Source organism: Rhipicephalus microplus, unplaced genomic scaffold (assembly GCF_043290135.1).
Source record: "Rhipicephalus microplus isolate Deutch F79 unplaced genomic scaffold, USDA_Rmic scaffold_207, whole genome shotgun sequence".
Lineage (NCBI taxonomy): Eukaryota > Metazoa > Arthropoda > Arachnida > Ixodida > Ixodidae > Rhipicephalus > Rhipicephalus microplus.
Window position 1 is genome coordinate 272,880 of NW_027464778.1, and position 19,788 is coordinate 292,667.

At 54.8% G+C, this 19,788-nt stretch overlaps 1 protein-coding gene across 1 annotated transcript; it reads right to left on the reverse strand.

Moving 5' to 3' along the window:
• Positions 1 to 9,343: 9,343 nt before the first annotated feature.
• Positions 9,344 to 14,900, reverse strand: LOC142792213 (uncharacterized). The gene is made up of 2 exons (XM_075885608.1): positions 13,162 to 14,900; positions 9,344 to 13,106 (listed from the first exon to the last, which is right to left on the reverse strand). The coding sequence occupies exons 1-2, from the start codon at positions 14,898 to 14,900 to the stop codon at positions 9,344 to 9,346; spliced, it is 5,502 nt and encodes a 1,833-aa protein (XP_075741723.1).
• Between the last annotated feature and the right edge of the window lie 4,888 nt (positions 14,901 to 19,788).

Sequence of the window (19,788 nt, forward strand, 5' to 3'; positions counted from 1 at the left end):
CAAGGAGACATCAAACCGAGTAAGCGACAATTCATGTACGCGTACGTACAAGCCCAGCGGATACAACGCGTTCGCTAAAAAACGTTTCATCGTGTCCACTGAACATGACACACGCAATATTTGTCAAAACTCACAGCTGCAACAGCTCACCTGTGTGCCGCACGTAAATAAACTGCACACTTAACACTTTGCGACTACTCGTCCCCGGCGTGTGCCCCCCCCCCCTCTTTTTTTTTTTCTTTTCTATGTTCTCGCTTTCTCTCTAATCACATCAATGCCTCATTTGCACGCACGAAACCCGTTTCACGGCGTCACTTTGACGCCATCCTTGTCGCCAAACCAAGGGACTAACACACGCGGTCCGGGCACGGCCTCATGGCCGGAAATTTCTAAACAAAGCGTGCTCGCGTTGTTGTGGACGCCGGCACGTGAAATTCGGCAAAGTAACAGCACCTTTGGCTGGCTACGCGTGTCTCAAATTTTACTGTGGCAGCTCCACTACATATCGCGATACGGCAGTTTCACCGAAGCCACGCAACGCGACCGCGCTCATTTCAGCATTCACGGGGACGGCAGAGAGTGAGAGCGCACCTCCTCTCGGGCGCGCCTCTCCTCCCGTAAACACGGACTGTCAAGCGGTCCGGTCGCAGCGAAGTTTCCCCATCTCCTTGCGGGGTGGTTCAACACCTGCCCGTTTCAAGTGCACGGTTGCACTGTGAGGAACCCTGCAAGGGTCACGCAATTACAGGCAAAACAGCCCTAACTCTAAAGCGCCTTACATAGGACGAGATTGGAGCGTAAAATGCACCACCCTTTATGCATTCTTTCTTCTTTACAGCGTTGGAAGAGTGTTCGTTCGCTGCATGTTTTACGCATGCGTACTTTCGCTTACATAATACCTTCGGAGGCTGACAACCTGTTAAGTAATCTATCAACGACTATCCGGACGGCATCAGCTGTGCAAAGAAGATTTGCAGTTGGCCTTCCAGAGCCGTCCAGAGCACACAAAGTAGGTCTACACATTGTGGCAACCAATATTTCGAAAAAAGTGAATTGCGTAGTATTATAAAGAATACAACTTTCAGAATGAGCAAAACTGCTTGGTTTGACCAAAGTACAAAGAGGTGCGATTTATACCACATCGATCCATTTATTGAATTAAAAATTACGCTGGCATTAGATAGAATATCGGAAACTCTAATTGACCGATTGAGGCTAGGCACGGCATACACAAAAACATTTGTTCTTTTTTTTCTTTGCACAGACACGGCAGAGCTGAAAGTCCCGAATGCGAATGCGGATTGATAGATGAAGACGTATGTCACCTTCTCGTAGACTGTCCACATCACGAGACGCCGTCTTAAGTCCGAACAGTTGGCATTAGACCGCAGACCGTTTAACATGAAGAAACTTCTGGGTCCGTGGCCTACTCGAGTTTTACAGTCGCACGCTTTAAAAGCATCAACACGTTCTTTACAAGACAGCGGGATTGCTGATAAGTATTAAGAAATAACGAACTTTCATTTGTAACAAATGTACTTATTATGTACAGTATCACGTGACTCTCATCATGTGTGTGTTGTGAAATGAATGACGTGTCGACAATTATGTACACACGAGCGAATGCATCTTTATACGGACCAGACGTGTGCTCTACTGTTTTGTGCTGGTGGACCGAATATTATCGAGGGACATTATATCAGAGACTTCATTCATTGACTTTCGAACATTTACTTACCATTGTGTTCTGATATGTGCGTATAAGTGTAAGTGTGTCTTTGCATATCTCTGCCCGAGTTTTCTACTTTCCATGCACTGCTTTGTACGTTTTGCTTCAAGATACGTGTTCAAGTTTAACTCAACGGCCAAGGAGTAGCCGGCGCCATAATGGTGCGCCGACATCTCCTTACATATCATATCAATAAGAAAAAAAGATGCGCGCCAATGCCCATCTATTGTATTCCCTTCTCACGTGCCCCAATACCAAACTGCGCGTGCCATTTCTGTGGTGCAAGTGTGTTTAAGTAGTCGCAGTTTCATCTTTCACAATCATGAGGGTTCCCATATTGAAAGTATTCCTTCCCCGAACTTGTGGCAGGGACGCACGATGCGAAATTACAAAATGATCGCGCTTGAAAGCTTCATACAAATGCACTGTCGACCCGCCGAACATAGTCAGTAATCTAAAACAAAGCGGAAATAAACGGTGCGTCCGCTCATTCATTTAAGGTAAGTTTCCCACCACATTCCGAATGGAACGTACCACTCATTTGTGCCTAGCACAGGCGCATTTGTTCTTTCGAAGAGAACACAGTGTTCCGCTACACCGTGTGATTATGTAAACGTCAAGCCGAGCAGTGTCGTTTGCTGGCCGGCCTGGCTATGTTTCTTTCGGCGACGCGCAAACGGAGCACTCGGTGCGAAAACGGGAAATGCCCATACCTCGTGTCGACCGCCTTTCTTTACTGGATTTCGTACTTCTTTGTGCACTATATAAATCACCTGCGTGGTACCCCTGTCATGCGTACGCACAGTTTTGTTTTTTCCTTCACTCGGGCTGTCGATACTTTGCTTTCGGACAATAATTAGCATGCAGTCCGCCGCCACGCTTTTCTGCTTCTACAGCTATTGTCACATGCGTCTATATATTTCTCCCCTATCTTTTCTTGCATCAATGCTTCCGCACATTTTTCACCGCGCCACGCACTTTAAGCTACATTCACTCCTCCTACAGTCTCGAAACGGGCCTGCCCTGCGCTCTCAAGAAATAAATGCCCCAATTTCGTAAACAAATGAATGGCGTGGCAGAGAAGGAACTCTGCGCTGTCTGATGAATGTGGCTGTACCCTTCACATCGGGCGGCAGCTATCACCACCTAGCCATAATGCTGACCTAACAAACAGCTACATTTATCTTCTTTTTTTCTCTCTTTAAATAGTGAAGTATAGGACCGCGGTGCTTTGCAGTGAATGGTTTAGTTTTCACTCTTGCCTTGACTTTAGCCACCAATAAGATAACCACCTTCTAGTTAATTCTACCCGCCTAAAGTCTATTTTGCCCTCCCCCGTCTCTAAACCCCGGTGCTTTTGAAAAACTCTGCGCCATCATTCTAAACTATAAGGTGAAGCCCTTTACATAGCATTATCAAGTGTTCGGCAGTTTCCTTCTCTCCGCATGCACTGCATACCGTGTATACCCCTTCATATTTGGCCCGACATGTCGGAGTTGCTCGGGCAAGCGCTGACGCGAGTTTCCTATTCTATCATTTCCCAAGAGCTGAACACACTCGAGTTCATGTTACCTTTTTTTGAGAGAAGCGGCCACCTTCCCCCTGTTTTTTTTTTTTTTTTTTTAATTACCACGCTCCTGGTTTTGTTTTCCCTCCATTACCGTACTTGTGGCACTTTTCTCCGCGCACTCGGTCTTCTCTAATTTACCTGTTCAACCTCCCCGAGCACACACGTCGAGCGCGGCACACCAACGCTCCTGCTAGCGGTGTTCAACAGAGAGAAGAGGATGGATTCGGAGCCGAATCTCTCAGCACAACCCCTATGCCGACGCAGACAATTTGGGTGGCTCTGAGAAGAGCCGTTGATTTGTCGTTGCTCGCTGTGGCCCACGACGCACGCCTACTTGGAGCTGGTGTACTTGGTGACGGCTTTTGTACCCTCGGACACCGCGTGCTTGGCCAGCTCTCCGGGCAGCAGCAGGCGCACCGCGGTCTGGATCTCCCGGCTCGTGATGGTCGAGCGCTTGTTGTAGTGAGCAAGGCGTGACGACTCGGCGGCGATACGCTCGAAGATGTCGTTCACGAAGCTGTTCATGATGGACATGGCCTTGCTGGAGACACCAGTGTCGGGGTGCACCTGCTTCAGCACCTTATAGATGTAGATGGAGAAGCTCTCCTTCCTGCGGCGCTTCTTCTTCTTCTTGTCCGTGGCGCGCACATTCTTCTGCGCCTTGCCGGCCTTCTTGACGGCTTTGCCAGACGGTTGGGGAGGCATGATTTCACACAACACGCACGCGAGACCAGAGTCGAATGCGCGTGTCCCCCCGTCTCGCCGCGCTTAAATATGAGCGAGGGGTGTTGACGAGATCAGCACAACGCGCGCGCCCCATTGGTTCGCACGGCTTCTCTCTCTCACACTCTCATCCGTTCCCCGCGAGCGGCGGCGCGCGATGGTGGCAACGGAAACCATTCGAGCACGGCTCTCATCTCAGAAGGCAGCAGCTTTCTTGTTTTCGGCAACCGGCGTCGTACCAAGCGAAAAGCAACACCATGTCCGGACGTGGCAAGGGCGGCAAGGCGAAAGGCAAGAGCAAGACCCGTTCTAGCCGCGCGGGGCTTCAGTTCCCCGTGGGCCGTATTCACCGCCTCCTACGCAAGGGAAACTACGCCGAGCGCGTCGGAGCTGGCGCTCCGGTCTACCTGGCTGCCGTACTCGAGTACCTGGCCGCCGAGGTGCTCGAGCTGGCGGGCAACGCCGCTCGTGACAACAAGAAGACCCGGATCATCCCCCGTCACTTGCAGCTCGCCATCCGCAACGACGAGGAGCTGAACAAACTGCTTTCCGGCGTCACCATCGCGCAGGGCGGTGTGTTGCCCAACATTCAAGCCGTGCTTCTTCCAAAGAAGACGGAGAAGAAGGCGTAAGCGAGCACCCCTTCCGCGCGCTCGCCGCATTCCCCAAACGGTCCTTCTAAGGACCACCCAAACAGGTGACGCGGCCGTGTTTCGCTTCGCAGTCACGATGGCTCTGTTCGTACCCTCAAGCGTGTTTGTTTTTCTATACTTTATATATATTTCCTCGCGACATCAGTTAGCCACAAGTGCGCGACGCCAAATGCTGCAAAGAGACAACCAAATCACGCAGCTCGGCACCGAAAAAGACAGAAAAGAGCATGTAAGCGTTGTCATTTCTCATTAAAAAAAAAAAAAAAAAAAGCTCCACACGTAACCGTCTATCCTTACGATGACACCTGAACGGGTCAGCACAGGGACAGAGTAAATTTAATACCTTTGAATAGAAAAACAAACGTAAGGTAAAAAAAAAAAGAGAGAGAGAGAGAGAGAACCCGCCGTTAGCGCATTCCATTTGGTGCTTCTAACACAATTTATTTCGTCTATCTTGCTAGGCAGCGCAGCCACTATTACACAGAACACACAACACAAGCGCTTAACTTCAACTAAACGTTTATTGCAAAAAAAAAAAATAAAAAAATTGTCCAGAATATGGCACAAAAACTTGTTCAGCTTCAAAAGAAATGAAAGGAAATGACACGCGATGATTTCGAGTGTGTTAGTGCACTCTCTATCGCGCTCACGCGGAAAGAACTGTTTTTTGGATGGGGTGATAGAGAATAACAGACAGTAATGTGCGGGACTGGCACGTGTGCTTTTTGTTGTCTACCTTTTACTATTCTTTTTCTCTGTTCACCCCCTTTATAAACTCTGACGTTTGCAATGAAAGTTCAGTTGAAGTTAAGCGCTTGTGTTGTGAGGTCTGTGTAATAGTGGCTGCGCTTCCTAGCGAGATGGATCCTTACCAACTGGCCCGATACAATTGTTTATTTCGTCTCTCGGTAAAACTTCATCACCTCCTACGAGTGCACCCAAAAGTTGCGCCGGGGTCCAGCAGCCCAAGTCACCATGGCGTTACGCAAACAGAAGCCCTCAAAAACACCTTACAAGCGGCGGGCAAAAAGGTAAACACATAAATGAAATTGACACACCACAGGGTCGCAGCACGGCTGCTGCACACACACCGACTGAAGCTAGCCTACCTTTTCTCTGTCTACTCATAATGATACACACTTTTACCTTGAATTTGTCAAAGCTGAGCCATTTCTTCGTAATAACGACGCGCCGACGTTCCGTTCTTCCGCGCGCTAGACAACGGCAGCCACGTACGTACAAAACATGACAGCAAAAGAGGGTGCGGCCGGAGTACGTGGCCTGGAGTGGTCTCGTAGCCAAAGCAGACACGTTGGTGGTCCTGAGAAGGACCGTTTGTTGTTGCTTGCCTGTCGACCGAAGCGCAGGGAGCAGCCCAACTTAGGCGCGCTCACCGCGAATGCGCCGAGCCAGCTGGATGTCCTTTGGCATGATGGTGACGCGCTTAGCGTGGATGGCGCACAGGTTGGTGTCTTCGAAAAGACCAACGAGGTAGGCCTCGCTAGCTTCCTGTAGGGCCATCACGGCAGAACTCTGGAAACGGAGGTCCGTCTTGAAGTCCTGAGCGATTTCCCGCACCAGGCGCTGAAAGGGAAGCTTGCGGATCAGCAGTTCGGTCGACTTCTGGTATCGGCGAATTTCACGCAGGGCCACGGTTCCAGGCCTGTAACGGTGAGGTTTCTTCACCCCGCCTGTGGCAGGGGCACTCTTGCGAGCAGCCTTGGTAGCAAGCTGCTTACGCGGAGCCTTGCCTCCAGTACTCTTGCGCGCGGTTTGTTTAGTTCGGGCCATGCTGCGTGCGTCCGATCACCTCGACTGACGGAGCGAAACTGCGCTCCTGCCGGAGATCGGCAAAAGCGGCTTCGCCGCACGACCCATCTCTCTCCCTCCCATTGGCCGAAGCGTGAGAACCCGTCCGCGTGCGAGCGCGGAAGCGTACGCCAGGATGCTGGCTGGCGCTCATTTTCGGGCAACCGTGCAGTTCGCGGCTGCAAAGAGGTACACCGAAACGAAACCACTACCGCTGTACAATACAGCCTGCTGCGCATTTCTTTCGCCTTCCAGGCAACACATCAATCGACGCTGTAGCTCGTCGCTTCCCGAAGCGGCGCGACGGAGTGCGAGACGCCACCATTCACGCCAACAGCGCGCATCGCACTAGAGCGCCTCGCATCACCGAGGGCAAATGCGCACTGCCACGCCAAAAAAACTTGCTCCTTGCGTTGTCGCTTATTTGCGACCATTACGTAGATGGGCGAAGACGACGAGAGACCACCGGCAGTGTTGGTATATGCATACACGTCCGCGCAACGACAAGGAGTAAAACGCAACAAAACATTCTAACACAAACACCCCGTACATCCAACTGCCACTGAGCGCGCCTACTTGCTCAATCGCAGACAGTAACGGGACTCAATTTTATCTTCCTTTCCCTCTTAAGAATCACTCATACATACTTGCCAAACTACTAGGTGCGCTCAATGGCGGTTGGATGTACGGGGTGTTTGCGTTCGAATGTTTTGTTTCATTTTTACTCCTATTCCCTCGATATGTCGTCTCACTCTGGCTTCCCTCATGTCTCTTTCTCTACACTTTTATTCCCACCCTTTTAATCCCCCCTCACCCCCCATCCCTTGTGAGCTACCGCTGAGGTGTCGCATCCTGATGCAGACAGTTTCGGGGCTCACTTTCCTCTTCTTTTCCATCTTACACATCAGCAATCCCCCCCCCCCCCCCAACCTCTAAGTGCTAAATATGTGGCACAAAAAGCAGGAAATGGACTCAATGAAAGGGTGAAAAATAATAATCATAATAGAAACGAAGATCAACACGCGCCTCAAAAAGCCCCATTCACTCCTCTTTCACATTTTCACGAGAAAATGAAGGTACACACATGGAGAACAATTTTTGTTATAGGTAGGCTTTGCCTGAGCAGAACCACTGTCGTGCGCCTTGGTTACACATTCGACACGCCTCGTCCTGTGCGGAGGTGGGTGGGAAACCAAGGGTGCACTTGAAAATGCAATGCTCGTGGGTTGGTGTCGCCATCTGACGGCAGGCTCACGCGAGCGCGCCTTGCTTTCGAATTTCCCGCGCTCGAACCTCTCGCGTTTACATCATGGGCTAGTCCCCCCCCCCCCCTCTCGCGTGGGCGGCGAAGCCAGCCTCCCTAGAGTGACCACCTCTGCCGGCGAAATGGAAACACTTGTTGCGTAGCTGTCCGTCCAAGTAAAGCTTTCACAACTGCAGTGTTCGCAGCACCAGTACAGTACATGAGTGCCACTTCTATCAAGTGCAGCTTCCCTCAGCACGCTGCATGGGCAGCGCTTATTGTGTACTTGCTTCTGACTTGCGCAGAAATTCTGTTTAAACATCCCCTTCCACTTTTCTTTCTTTTTTTTTGTATTTTGCAGCTCGGCAGCGCCAGGTGTGAAAAAAAAAAAACAAACAAAAATTATTAGGCGTGACAATGTACACAATGTGTTATTGAATGGGGCACTTCTGAGTGCACAGCGGGCGCGGTAAACACGACCAACCTGTCACAATCAATTTTTTCATTTGTAAGTACACATCCCTTCTTCGTCTGGGTGCCCCACGGTAGAACATAGTGCGTTTTTATTTATTTTGACACAACGTGACGCGATCGTGTAGTGGGCATTCCAAAGAAAAAAGCGAGTTCGTGCTTCCTGAGCATAGTCGTGTCTCCAAGAATGCAGTGACCAGGGTAGAACGCTGCGCTCGGCTTCTTCCTTCGCGCGATAAGGTAACTAGGCGACGTTCGCTTGACGGGCCCGTTTTAGCAGCTTGGCTTGCAGGAAGGAGAGGAAGAACTCGCAGATGCGGCGATTGATTCGTGCATGCAGACCCAGGAGAAAGACGACGACGCGAACGAAATGCGGTGAACGTGACAAGTACCCAGCGCGATCAAGCTACTACTACACGAGGTGCTGCTCACCTGAGCGATGACGCAATGATATTGCAAAGAGGGACGGACGGGTATGGCGAACCGCTGGGATCACACTGCCGAAGCATCAAGTGGGTAGCCCTGAAGAGGGCTGTTGTGTTCTCGTTGGCTGGCTGCAGGCGACGCCGCTGGCTTCTTAGCCTCCGAATCCGTACAGGGTGCGGCCCTGACGCTTGAGGGCGTACACGACGTCCATGGCTGTCACGGTCTTCCTTTTGGCGTGCTCGGTGTAAGTGACGGCATCGCGGATCACGTTCTCGAGGAACACCTTGAGAACGCCGCGAGTTTCCTCGTAGATGAGGCCAGAGATGCGCTTGACACCGCCACGGCGCGCCAGACGACGGATGGCCGGCTTGGTTATGCCCTGGATGTTGTCACGCAACACCTTTCGATGACGCTTGGCGCCACCCTTCCCCAGCCCTTTGCCACCTTTGCCACGGCCAGACATGACGGCTTCCGAAGTTTCTGCTTCTGCTTCGAAACGCGCCCGGAAAGCGAATGGTGGTGGTGGTAGTGGTTCATGTGGAAAAGGAAGAAGGCACCTAATTTCTGTCTGCCTACAGGCGACACGGCGCAGTGCCTTTGGGTGGGGTAAAGGGGGATGAAAGAGGATAGGAGAAATAGTGGTGGAGTGTAGAGAGGGATGTCCGGGCCGCTTCAGTGCGAGCAGCAGGCCGTCGGCAAGGGCAGCATGGCTCCTGGGATCAGTGGTAGGCGGCGATTCCCGACTCCTCCACAAACTCCGCCAGGCTGCGGAGTGCTGCTGGATGTGGACGAGACGGGAACAGCAGGTGTTTCAGGGTGGAGACGGGCAGACCCTGTCTCCTGTAGGCCGCGTAGGCCCTCAAGCGTTCCCGTGCTAAGCCAGGGCACGCACAGAGGAGGTGTTCGAGGGTCTCTGGGTCTCCGCAGCGGCTGCAGGCCGGGGAGGGACAGAGGCCCTTGGCGTGGCGGCGGGCCGCCGTCCATACGCAGCCAGTCCGCAGTCGTAATAGGGAGGCCCGTTCTCTCCTGGTGAGGCCCGTCTCTGGGAGAGGCTTTGGTCCTCGCCCGCCGGCCACCCTCGGGTCTGGGTGGACTGTGATGAGGAGCCTCTTGAGACGGGCCTGTGAATAGTCCCTGGCCGCCACGGCACAGGAGTAGGGAGTACCAGGCTGGTGGGCAGCCTTGGCGAGGGTGTCCGCCTTCTCGTTTCCAGCGATGCCCACGTGGGAGGGCAGCCAGTGGAAGGAGACGGACACCCCGGCGTCGGTGAGGGCGCGAACCTTGGCTCTCAGGAGGCAGGCCGTCAGTCCGGCACGGCGGGAGTTGGCCAGGGTCTGCAGGGCCGCCTTGCTGTCGCATAGAACAGCGGCCGGCTGAAGGGGGATGTTCTCAGCCAGCAGGTCTACTGCGAGATGCAGTCCAGCCAGTTCCGCAGCCGTGGAGCTCGCCGGGAAGGGCAGCCTGCACTGCCGGCTGCTGGTTCTGGACGGGACTACGCATGCGGCCGCTGCGGTCCCGTCTGGCATCACAGATCCGTCCGTGAACACCTGCAGCCGTCCCTCCAGTTGTTCCTGGAGCTTGCAGAAGGCCGCCTGTTGCAGTGCGGCCGCAGGCGTTCGTCGCTTGGTTGCCCCTTCCAGGCAGAGGTGGACCTCTGGTGGCTGGTGGTGAGGCGGTGGAAAGGCAACCGGAACTGGTGGATCTGGGATCATTTGGTGGTACAGCAGGCAGAGGCCTCCCATCCGTGATCCCGGCTGGCTGCGGAGACGCTCCAGGAGGGCCCTGCCATCGGTGGCGCGGTGAAGGCGGTCAATGTGGCCCAGTGCTCGTTGCAGCATATGTAACGACAGGGGCCACTCTCCTGCCTCTGCGAGAGTTGCTGCCACCGGCGAGCTTTTGGGAAGCCCCAGGATGGCCCTCAGTGCTCCCCTGTGGAGTCCCTCCAGCAGGCGTCTCCTGGCCGGTGTCAGGCTCACCAGCGGGAAGGCGTACAGGAGGACCGAGGACGCCGCAGCCTGGTTGAGCCGGAGGGCCCACTTGGTGGAGCAGCCGCGGCCACGCAGCTGCAGCCTGCTGATGGCGCCCTGGACGCGCCTCACCTTGGTGGCAGCAGCCTTGGCAGCCGGGATCCAGGTGAGTCGGTGGTCGATGGTGAGGCCCAGGTACTTCACCACCAACCTCCAAGGCAGGCTGCGATTGGCAATCCTCAGCCGTCTCACGTGGGTGCGTGCTGCCGCCAGCGGGTGAATCAGCAGGGCCTCGGTCTTTGTGGCAGAGACCTTAAGCCCGATGCCTCCGAGGTAGGCTACCACTGCATCGAGGACCGCCTGCAGTGATCTCCTGATGGCGGGGATGGACCGCCTTGGTCCCCGGACCCATAGTGCCACGTCATCTGCGTAGATAGAGCAGCGGGCCGGGAACCTGATGTCTGTTGGGAGGGACGCCGGAAGTCCTGCCAGTGCGATGTTGAAGAGGAAAGGGCTCAGTACCGAACCCTGTGGGACACCAGCAGTGATGACCCTGGGTTGGCTGGTTGCCCCTCCAACGCGGACGCGGAAGGTCCTCCCGGACAGGAAGGCGGTCACAAAGCCTCGGAGGCTACCGCTGATGCCGAGTCGGTCCAGGGCCGCCTCGACCGCCACGTGTGGGAGGCCGTCGAAGGCGCTCTCCACGTCCAGCAGCAGCAGCATGGCCACGTCCCCGCTGCTCCTGGCGTCCTCGAGGGTAGCGACGACGTCCGAGATGGAATCTGCCGTGCACCGGTGCCGCCTGAAGCCCGTCTGCTGCTCCGGGAAGAAGCAAAGGTGGTCGGCAATCCACTCTAGTCTCTCCAGAGCCACCCTCTCCATCACCTTGCAGGGCGCAGAGGTGAGAGACACTGGCCGGTATGAGGAGAGAGCCGTGGCCTTCCTCCGGGGCTTCAGGATTGGCGCCACCACCGCAGTTTGCCAGGACTCGGGTAAGGCTCCGGTGCACCAGACGTCATTGTAGTATTCCAGGAGCCGTTGACGGCCACCTCCATCCAGGTTGCGGAGCATTTGGAAGGTGATGCCGTCGGCCCCTGGAGCACTTCGTCGCTTGGTCCTCTCGAGGGCTGCCACCAGCTCATGTAACGCTATGGGCTGTTCGCACAGCTCCCGCACCTGCGCGGACACCCATCTGGGATGGTGACAAGAGGTAGGGCAAGGGAGGGCAGCAGGCGGTGGTGCAGCAGGCAGTAGGGCTCTATCTCTGGCAGCAAACTGGTCAGCCAGCCGTTCTGCCAGGTTCGCAGCCGTCGTTGACAGGTGAACAGCCAGGGACAGTCCCTGGTTCAAGGCCCGGGGCGCCATCAGCAGGCACTTCAGCAGGCGCCAGGCCTTCGTCCCATCCCGCGAGCTGTTGATTGAGGCGCACACGCCCTGCCAGCCCTGGTTCCGGCGCCTGCGTGCGTGGCGTCTGCAGACGGCATCGATTCGCCGGAAGACCGTCCAGAGCTCCGGTTGGCGTTTGGTCAAGGCCTGCCGCTCTGCACGTCGCCGTGCCGCCCTCAGAGCCAGGTGCCGGATGTCTGGGACGGGCTGTCCCTGCTGAACCTTGGCAGTGACCGTTGCTGCCCTCGCACTGTGGGCCACCAGTTGCAGCAGGTCCCCGCTGCTCATGTCCTGCTGGAGTAGTCGCCGGTAGGCCTGCCAGTCCACCACGCGGTACTCGCGGTCCCGTGGAGCCCTACCTCTGAAGGGAGACAGCAGGATGGGCAGGTGGTCCGAGCCCCAAGTGTCCGGGAATGGCGACCAGGCATACTGGCAACCCTCCGTGGCAACGCTGAGGTCTATGGCAGTGCTGGTGACCTGCTGCCCACGACGGAGGAAGGTGTTGGCACCCGAGTTGAGTATCGCCAGCCCCAGCTGCCGGAGGACATCACGCAGCTCTCTGCCTCGAGCGTCAGTCCTGCGCCCGCCCCATGCTGGGTGTTTCGCATTGACGTCCCCGCAAAGCAGGAACTCCTTGCCCAGGCGATGTGCCAGCTGACGAAGGCATCTGGGGTCCCAGGGCTGGCCCGGCCGAACGTAGATGCTGGCCACAGTGGTGTCCTGCCCCCCGATGTGGATGCGGACGGCACAGCATTCAAAGGGGCCTCCAGCCAGGTCAGCCACCCTCACCTCTGCCTGCGGGAGCTCGCGCCTGGCGTAGATAGCACACCGGGAACGTCCTTGCTGGTGGCTGTCGTTCAGGCAGGGGGCGTCAGGGCAGGTCGCCAGAGTGCAGGCAGTCCTGCTGCTGTATCCGACGTACCCTGGCAGGCGAAGGTCCTCCGCCTGGGCATACACCTCCTGTAGTGCAAGCACGTCGTAGTCGCTCCGCAGGAGGTGCTCCGCCAGGTCGTCTCTTCGCCGCCCCAGCCAGTTTACGTTCCACTGCAGAACGCTAGGGCGTCGGCCTCGGCTCGTTCCAGGTGGGGAGCTAGCCATGATTGGTTGTGGGGAGTGGAGAGCCTCCCGTCTGTAGGCAGATGGCTCGAAGAGGGTGGTCCAGGGGAAGAGACTCTCCCACAGACCGCAGGGTGTTCAGCAGAGTGGCGACGATTTGGTAGGCTGGGTCAGCTGGAGGCAACTCTACTGTCGCAGCAGGCAGGACCGCAGGAGCCATGGGCACAGCAGGCCGGCCTCCGGGGGCAATAGCTGCGGGCTGGGCCGCGGGAGTGGCAGCTGCAGCAGGAGGGGCTTCAGGAACAGTAGTGGCCACTGGCAGGGCCATAGGGGCAGCAGCGCTGGTGGACTGCAGTCCCTGGAGTGGCTGGCGGCGAGATTTCCGAGGCGCCGGGATTGGTCTGGCCGGGGGGAGGGGCGGCGCGGGGTGGCCCTTCACCACGCTTGCAAAAGACCGCGCCTCCCGAATCTCCTCTCGCACCGCTGCTGCCACTGTGCGCCTCGAGAGTACGGTTGGGGAGGATGCCATGATTGTGGCAATCTTCCGCTGCTCCTGCCACCGAGGGCACTCTGGGGTGTCTGCAGAGTGGGGGCCCCCGCAGTTGACACACCGGGTCTGCTTGCAGCTCTCTCCAGGGTGGGTCCGGCCGCATCTGATGCAGCTGCCTGGCCAGCTGCAGCTCTCCTTTACATGGCCGAACCGACCGCATTGCCGGCACTGCAGAGGGCGGGGTCTGGCTGGCCGCACTGGGAAACGGACCAGGAAGAGAGACACGTGCTCCGGCGGCACAGGGCCAGCGAAGCGGAGCGTCACGGTTCGCCCCTCCCTGGCAGCAGAGAGCACCGGAACGGCCGACTTGATCCCAGGCAGCAGGCTGTCCACCGCAGGCTCCCCGTCGACACCATGAAGGAACCCCGTGCTGGTCTTGTGGTCAGCGGGTTCCCTGGCAGTGACGGGGATCCCCTTTAGCTCCTTGATGTTCAGGAGCTGCTCCAGGCACTCTCGCGTGGTAGCGTCAGCAGCCACAATGTTGCGTTTGTGGTTAACGCGTATTGCAGCCACGCCGGGCCTTGTAGAGAGTGCCTGTGCGAGGGTGAGGCGTGGGGATCCACTGAAGGTACCTCCGGGGGCTGACGGCCGGAACAGAACTGTGCCAACGACGGCAGGGTCGACCGGGAGGGCCGCTGCAGCAGCAAGGTCCCTGGCATGGCGTCGAGCGCTTTTGGTGGTGACCACCTGGAAGCCCTCTGTGTCTGGGGGAATCCCCGCCGCACTGCTGTGCTTCCTTGTGGTGTCCACTGCTGTGGGGGCCTTGCTGAAAGGTTGGGGAAGGTTGGCAGCTGTGCCCTCCGATGCAGTAGCCGGGGGTCGCTTCTTGGTTGGCTTCTTCTTCCCCTTCTTTCTGCTGTTGGTATGTGTGGCCCCTGTTGTCGATGTGAGCAGAAAGTCCTTCGCCGTATAAGGAGCTTCCTTTCGGATGTTGCCCCCTGCAGCAGTAGGAGTGAGAACCTCTTCAACCACCTCCATGGCAGCTGAAGCGTCGGAGGGTGGGTTTCCGGGAGATTCGGTTGTTGCAGGCGGTAGGTCGACCGTTGAGGCGGTAGTGGGGTGTTGGCGAGTGCCTGCACCATCCAAGCTCGTTGGGTCCAGGCCGCCTGTTGGGGCAGATGTTGTGATATCCCCTGTGGAGGACGCCCCTTCGGAATGCATCACGGTTCGGAACTCGCTTCCGGACATCTCCTCTGAGCCCTGTGAAGCGTGTGATTCCTCGTCGGGGGAGGTAGTGGCCGTTTGCTTTCGGGGAGCGTGGTCATCCTCGTCCCCACTCTCTTCCCGCAGCCTCTTCCGTGAGTTGAGGAGATCCATCGCCTCGTCGTCCTCATCTGAGCTCAGAGGTAGGGGAACACCAGCAGGCCCCTGTGTCCGCTCAGGAGCTTCGCTCTGCGTGGGGCTTTGTGGTGGCTCCTCTGCAGTTCTGGTGGTTCTGACGGCTTCCGAAGTTTCTGCTTCTGCTTCGAAACGCGCCCGGAAAGCGAATGGTCGACACGATCGAGTCGTGGTGTCGGCGCCGACCCGCGAGACTGAGGAGGAAGGCGAACGGCGCGCGCCGGTTGGTCGGCGGCCAGCTCGTCTCTCTCCCTCTTTTCTTCGCGAGGAGCGCGTTGGCCGCGCAGGTTGCTGCACTGACTATTTTTCTGCACTACAAGATTGAATATACACGGCAAACATGCTTTCGTTTGTTTTTTTTTTTTTTTTTAATTCTTTTCTCGTTACTGTTGCTAAGTTTCTTGCCCATTCATTTACGCACCCTTCACTGCTGCAAAATGGCGTATCAGTCGTATCAGCTGCCCCAGCGGCAAGGAGAAATCAAACCGAGTAATCGACAATTCATCGACGTACAACCCAGCGGATACAACGCGTTCGCTAAAAAACGTTTCATCGTGTCCGCTGAACATGACACACGCAATATTTGTCAAAACTCACAGCTGCAACAGCTCACCTGTGCCGCACGCAAATAAACTGCACACTTAACACTTTGCGACTACTCGTCCCCGGCCTGTGCCCCCTCCCTCTTTTTTTTTTCTTTTCTATGTTCTCGCTTTCTTTCTAATCACATCAATGCCTCATTTGCACGCACGAAACCCGTTTCACGGCGTCACTTTGACGCCATCCTTGTCGCCAAACCAAGGGACTAACACACGCGGTCCGGGCACGGCCTCATGGCCGGGAATTTCTAAACAAAGCGTGCTCGCGTTGTTGTGGACGCCGGCACGTGAAATTCGGCAAAGTAACAGCACCTTCGGCTGGCTACGCGTGTCCCAAATTTTACTGTGGCAGCTCCACTACATATCGCGATACGGCAGTTTCACCGAAGCCACGCAACGCGACCGCGCTCATTTCAGCATTCACGGGGACGGCAGAGAGTGAGAGCGCACCTCCTCTCGGGCGCGCCTCTCCTCCCGCAAACACGGACTGTCAAGCGGTCCGGTCGCAGCGAAGTTTCCCCATCTTCTTGCGGGGTGGTTCAACACCTGCCCGTTTCAAGTGCACGGTTGCACTGTGAGGAACCCTGCAAGGGTCACGCAATTAGAGGCAAAACAGCCCTAACTCTAAAGCGCCTTACATAGGACGATATTGGAGCGTAAAATGCACCACCCTTTATGCATTCTTTCTTCTCTACAGCGTTGGAAGAGTGTTCGTTCGCTGCATGTTTTACGCATGCGTACTTTCGCTTACATAATACCTTCGAAGGCTGACAACCTGTTAAGTAATCTATCAACGACTATCCGGACGGCATCAGCTGTGCAAAGAAGATTTGCAGTTGGCCTTTCTTATTCGCACTTCTTTTTCCGAGGCTCACATGTGTTCCTAGCTTCATTACGCCTGATATCTGCCGTCCAGAGCAAACAAAGTAGGTCTACACATCGTGGCAACCAATATTTCGAAAAAAGTGAATTGCGTAGTATTATAAAGAATAAAACTTTCAGAATGAGCAAAACTGCTTGGTTTGACCAAAGTACAAAGAGGTGCGATTTATACCACATCGATCCATCTATTGAATTAAAAATTACGCTGGCATTAGATATAATATCGCAAACTCTAATTTACCGATTGAGGCTAGGCACGACATACACAAAACATTTTTTTTTTTTTTTGCACAGACACGGCAGAGCTGAAAGTCCCGAATGCGAATGTGGATTAATAGATGAAGACGTATGTCACCTTCTCGTAGAATGTCCACATCACGAGACGCCGTCTTAAGTCGGAACAGTTGGCATTAGACCGCAGACCGTTTAACATGAAGAAACTTCTGGGTCCGTGGCCTACTCGAGTTTTACAGTCGCACGCTTTAAAAGCATCAACACGTTCTTTACAAGACAGCGGGATTGCTGATAAGTATTAAGAAATAACGAACTTTCATTTGTAACAAATGTACTTATTATGTACAGTATCACGTGACTCCCATCATGTGTGTGTTGTGAAATGAATGACGTGTCGACAATTATGTACACACGAGCGAATGCATCTTTATAAGGACCAGACGTGTGCTCCACTGTTTTGTGCTGGTGGACCGAATATTAACGAGGGACATTATCAGAGACTTCATTCATTGACTTTCGAACATTTACTTACCATTGTGTTCTGATATGTGTGTATAAGTGTAAGTGTGTCTTTGCATATTTCTGCCCGAGTTTTCTACTTTCCATGCACTGCTTTGTATGTTTTGCTTCAAGATACGTGTTCAAGTTTAACTCAACGGCCAAGGAGTAGCCGGCGCCATAATGGTGCGCCAACATCTCCTTACATATCATATCAATAAGAAAAAAAGATGCGCGCCAATGCCCATCTATTGTATTCCCTTCTCACGTGCACCAATACCAAACTGCGCGTGCCATTTCTGTGGTGCAAGTGTGTTTAAGTAGTCGCAGTTTCATCTTTCACAATCATGAGGGTTCCCACATTGAAAGTATTCCTTCCCCCAACTGGTGGCAGGGACGCACGATGCAAAATTACAAAATGATCGCGCTTGAAGGCTTCATACAAATGCACTGTCGACCCGCTGAACATAGTCAGTAATCTAAAAAGATCTCACAAAACACCCACAAGCCGTTCGAAAAAGCCGCGGTTGGTATCCTGAAATGAAACATCAATAAAATCACAGCCTGGTCTCACGAACCTCCGCAAATGAAATCATCTTACAAACGACGCCCGCATTGTGCAGGTACACGCGCGCGGCAATCGCAACCCAACAACCAAACTGCCACCTTTGGTTCGCATCCAGTCCAACTGCGAATCCTGAGTAGCCGGTTTTTTTTTTTTGCGAAAACAAGAAATGCCCATACCCCCCCCCCCCCTGTCAACCGCCTTTCTTTACTGAGTTTTGTACTTCTTTGTACACTATATAAATCACCTGCGTGGTACCCCTGTTATGCGTACGCACAGCTTTTTTTTTTTTTTCCTTTCCATGGGGGCTGTTGATACTTTGCGTTGGGGCAATAATTAGCATGCAGCCCGCCCCCACGCTTTTCCGCTTCTACAGCTAATGCCACATGCGTCTATACATTCTCCCCCATCTTTTCTTGCATCAATGCTTCCGCACATTTTTCACCGCATCGCGCACTTCAATCTACATTCACTCCTCCTACAGTCTCGAAACGGGCCTGCCCTGCGCTCTCGAGAAATGAATGCCCCAATTTCGTAAACAAATGAGTGGGCGTGGCAGAGATGGAACTCGGCGCTGTCTCATGAATGTGGCTGTACCCTTCACATCGGACATGCTTAGCTAAACAACAACTAGATTTATCTTTTTATTTTTTCCCCCTTAAATAGTGAAGTGTAGGACCGGCGCTTTGCAGTGAATGCTTTAGTTTTCACTCTTGCCTTGACTTTAGCCACCAATAAGATAACCACCTTCTAGTTAATTCTACCCGCCTAAAGTCTATTTTGCCCTCCCCCGGTGCTTTGAAAAACTCTGCGCCATCATTCTAAACTATAGGGTGAAGCCATTTACATAACATTATCAAGTGTTCGGCAGTTCCCTTCTCTCCGCATGCACTGTATACCGTGTATACCCCTTCGTATTTGGCCCGACATGTCGGAGTTGCTCGGGCAAGCGCTGACGCGGTCTTTCTTTTCTATCATTCCCCTAGAGCTGAACACACTCGAGTTCATGTTACCTTTTGAGCAGCGGCCACCTTCCCCCTGTTTTTTTTTTTTTATTTTATTACCACGCTCCTGATTTTTCCCTCCATTACCGTACTTGTGGCACTTTTCTCCGCGCACTCGGTCTTCTCTAATTTACCTGTTCAACCTCCCCGAGCACACACGTCGAGCGCGGCACACCAACGCTCCTGCTAGCGGTGTTCAACAGAGAGAAGAGGATGGATTTGGAGCCGAATCTGTCAGCACAACCCCTATGCCGACGCAAACAATTTGGGTGGCTCTGAGAAGAGCCGTTAATTTGTCGCCGCTCGCTGTGGCCCACGACGCACGCCTACTTGGAGCTGGTGTACTTGGTGACGGCTTTTGTGCCCTCGGACACCGCGTGCTTGGCCAGCTCTCCGGGCAGCAGCAGGCGCACCGCGGTCTGGATCTCCCGGCTCGTGATGGTCGAGCGCTTGTTGTAGTGAGCAAGGCGCGACGACTCGGCGGCGATACGCTCGAAGATGTCGTTCACGAAGCTGTTCATGATGGACATGGCCTTGCTGGAGACACCAGTGTCGGGGTGCACCTGCTTCAGCACCTTATAGATGTAGATGGAGAAGCTCTCCTTCCTGCGGCGCTTCTTCTTCTTCTTGTCCGTGGCGCGCACATTCTTCTGCGCCTTGCCGGCCTTCTTGACGGCTTTGCCAGACGGTTGGGGAGGCATGATTTCACACAACACGCACGCGAGACCAGAGTCGAATGCGCGTGTCGCCCCTGCGCGGCGCGCTTAAATATGAGCGAGGGGTGTTGACGAGATCAGCACAACGCGCGCGCCCCATTGGTTCGCACGGCTTCCCTCTCTCACACTCTCATCCGTTCCCCGCGAGCGGCGGCGCGCGATGGTGGCAACGGAAACCATTCGAGCACGGCTCTCATCTTAGAAGGCAGCAGCTTTTGCAAGCGAAAAGCAACACCATGTCCGGACGTGGCAAGGGCGGCAAGGCGAAAGGCAAGAGCAAGACCCGTTCTAGCCGCGCGGGGCTTCAGTTCCCCGTGGGCCGTATTCACCGCCTCCTACGCAAGGGAAACTACGCCGAGCGCGTCGGAG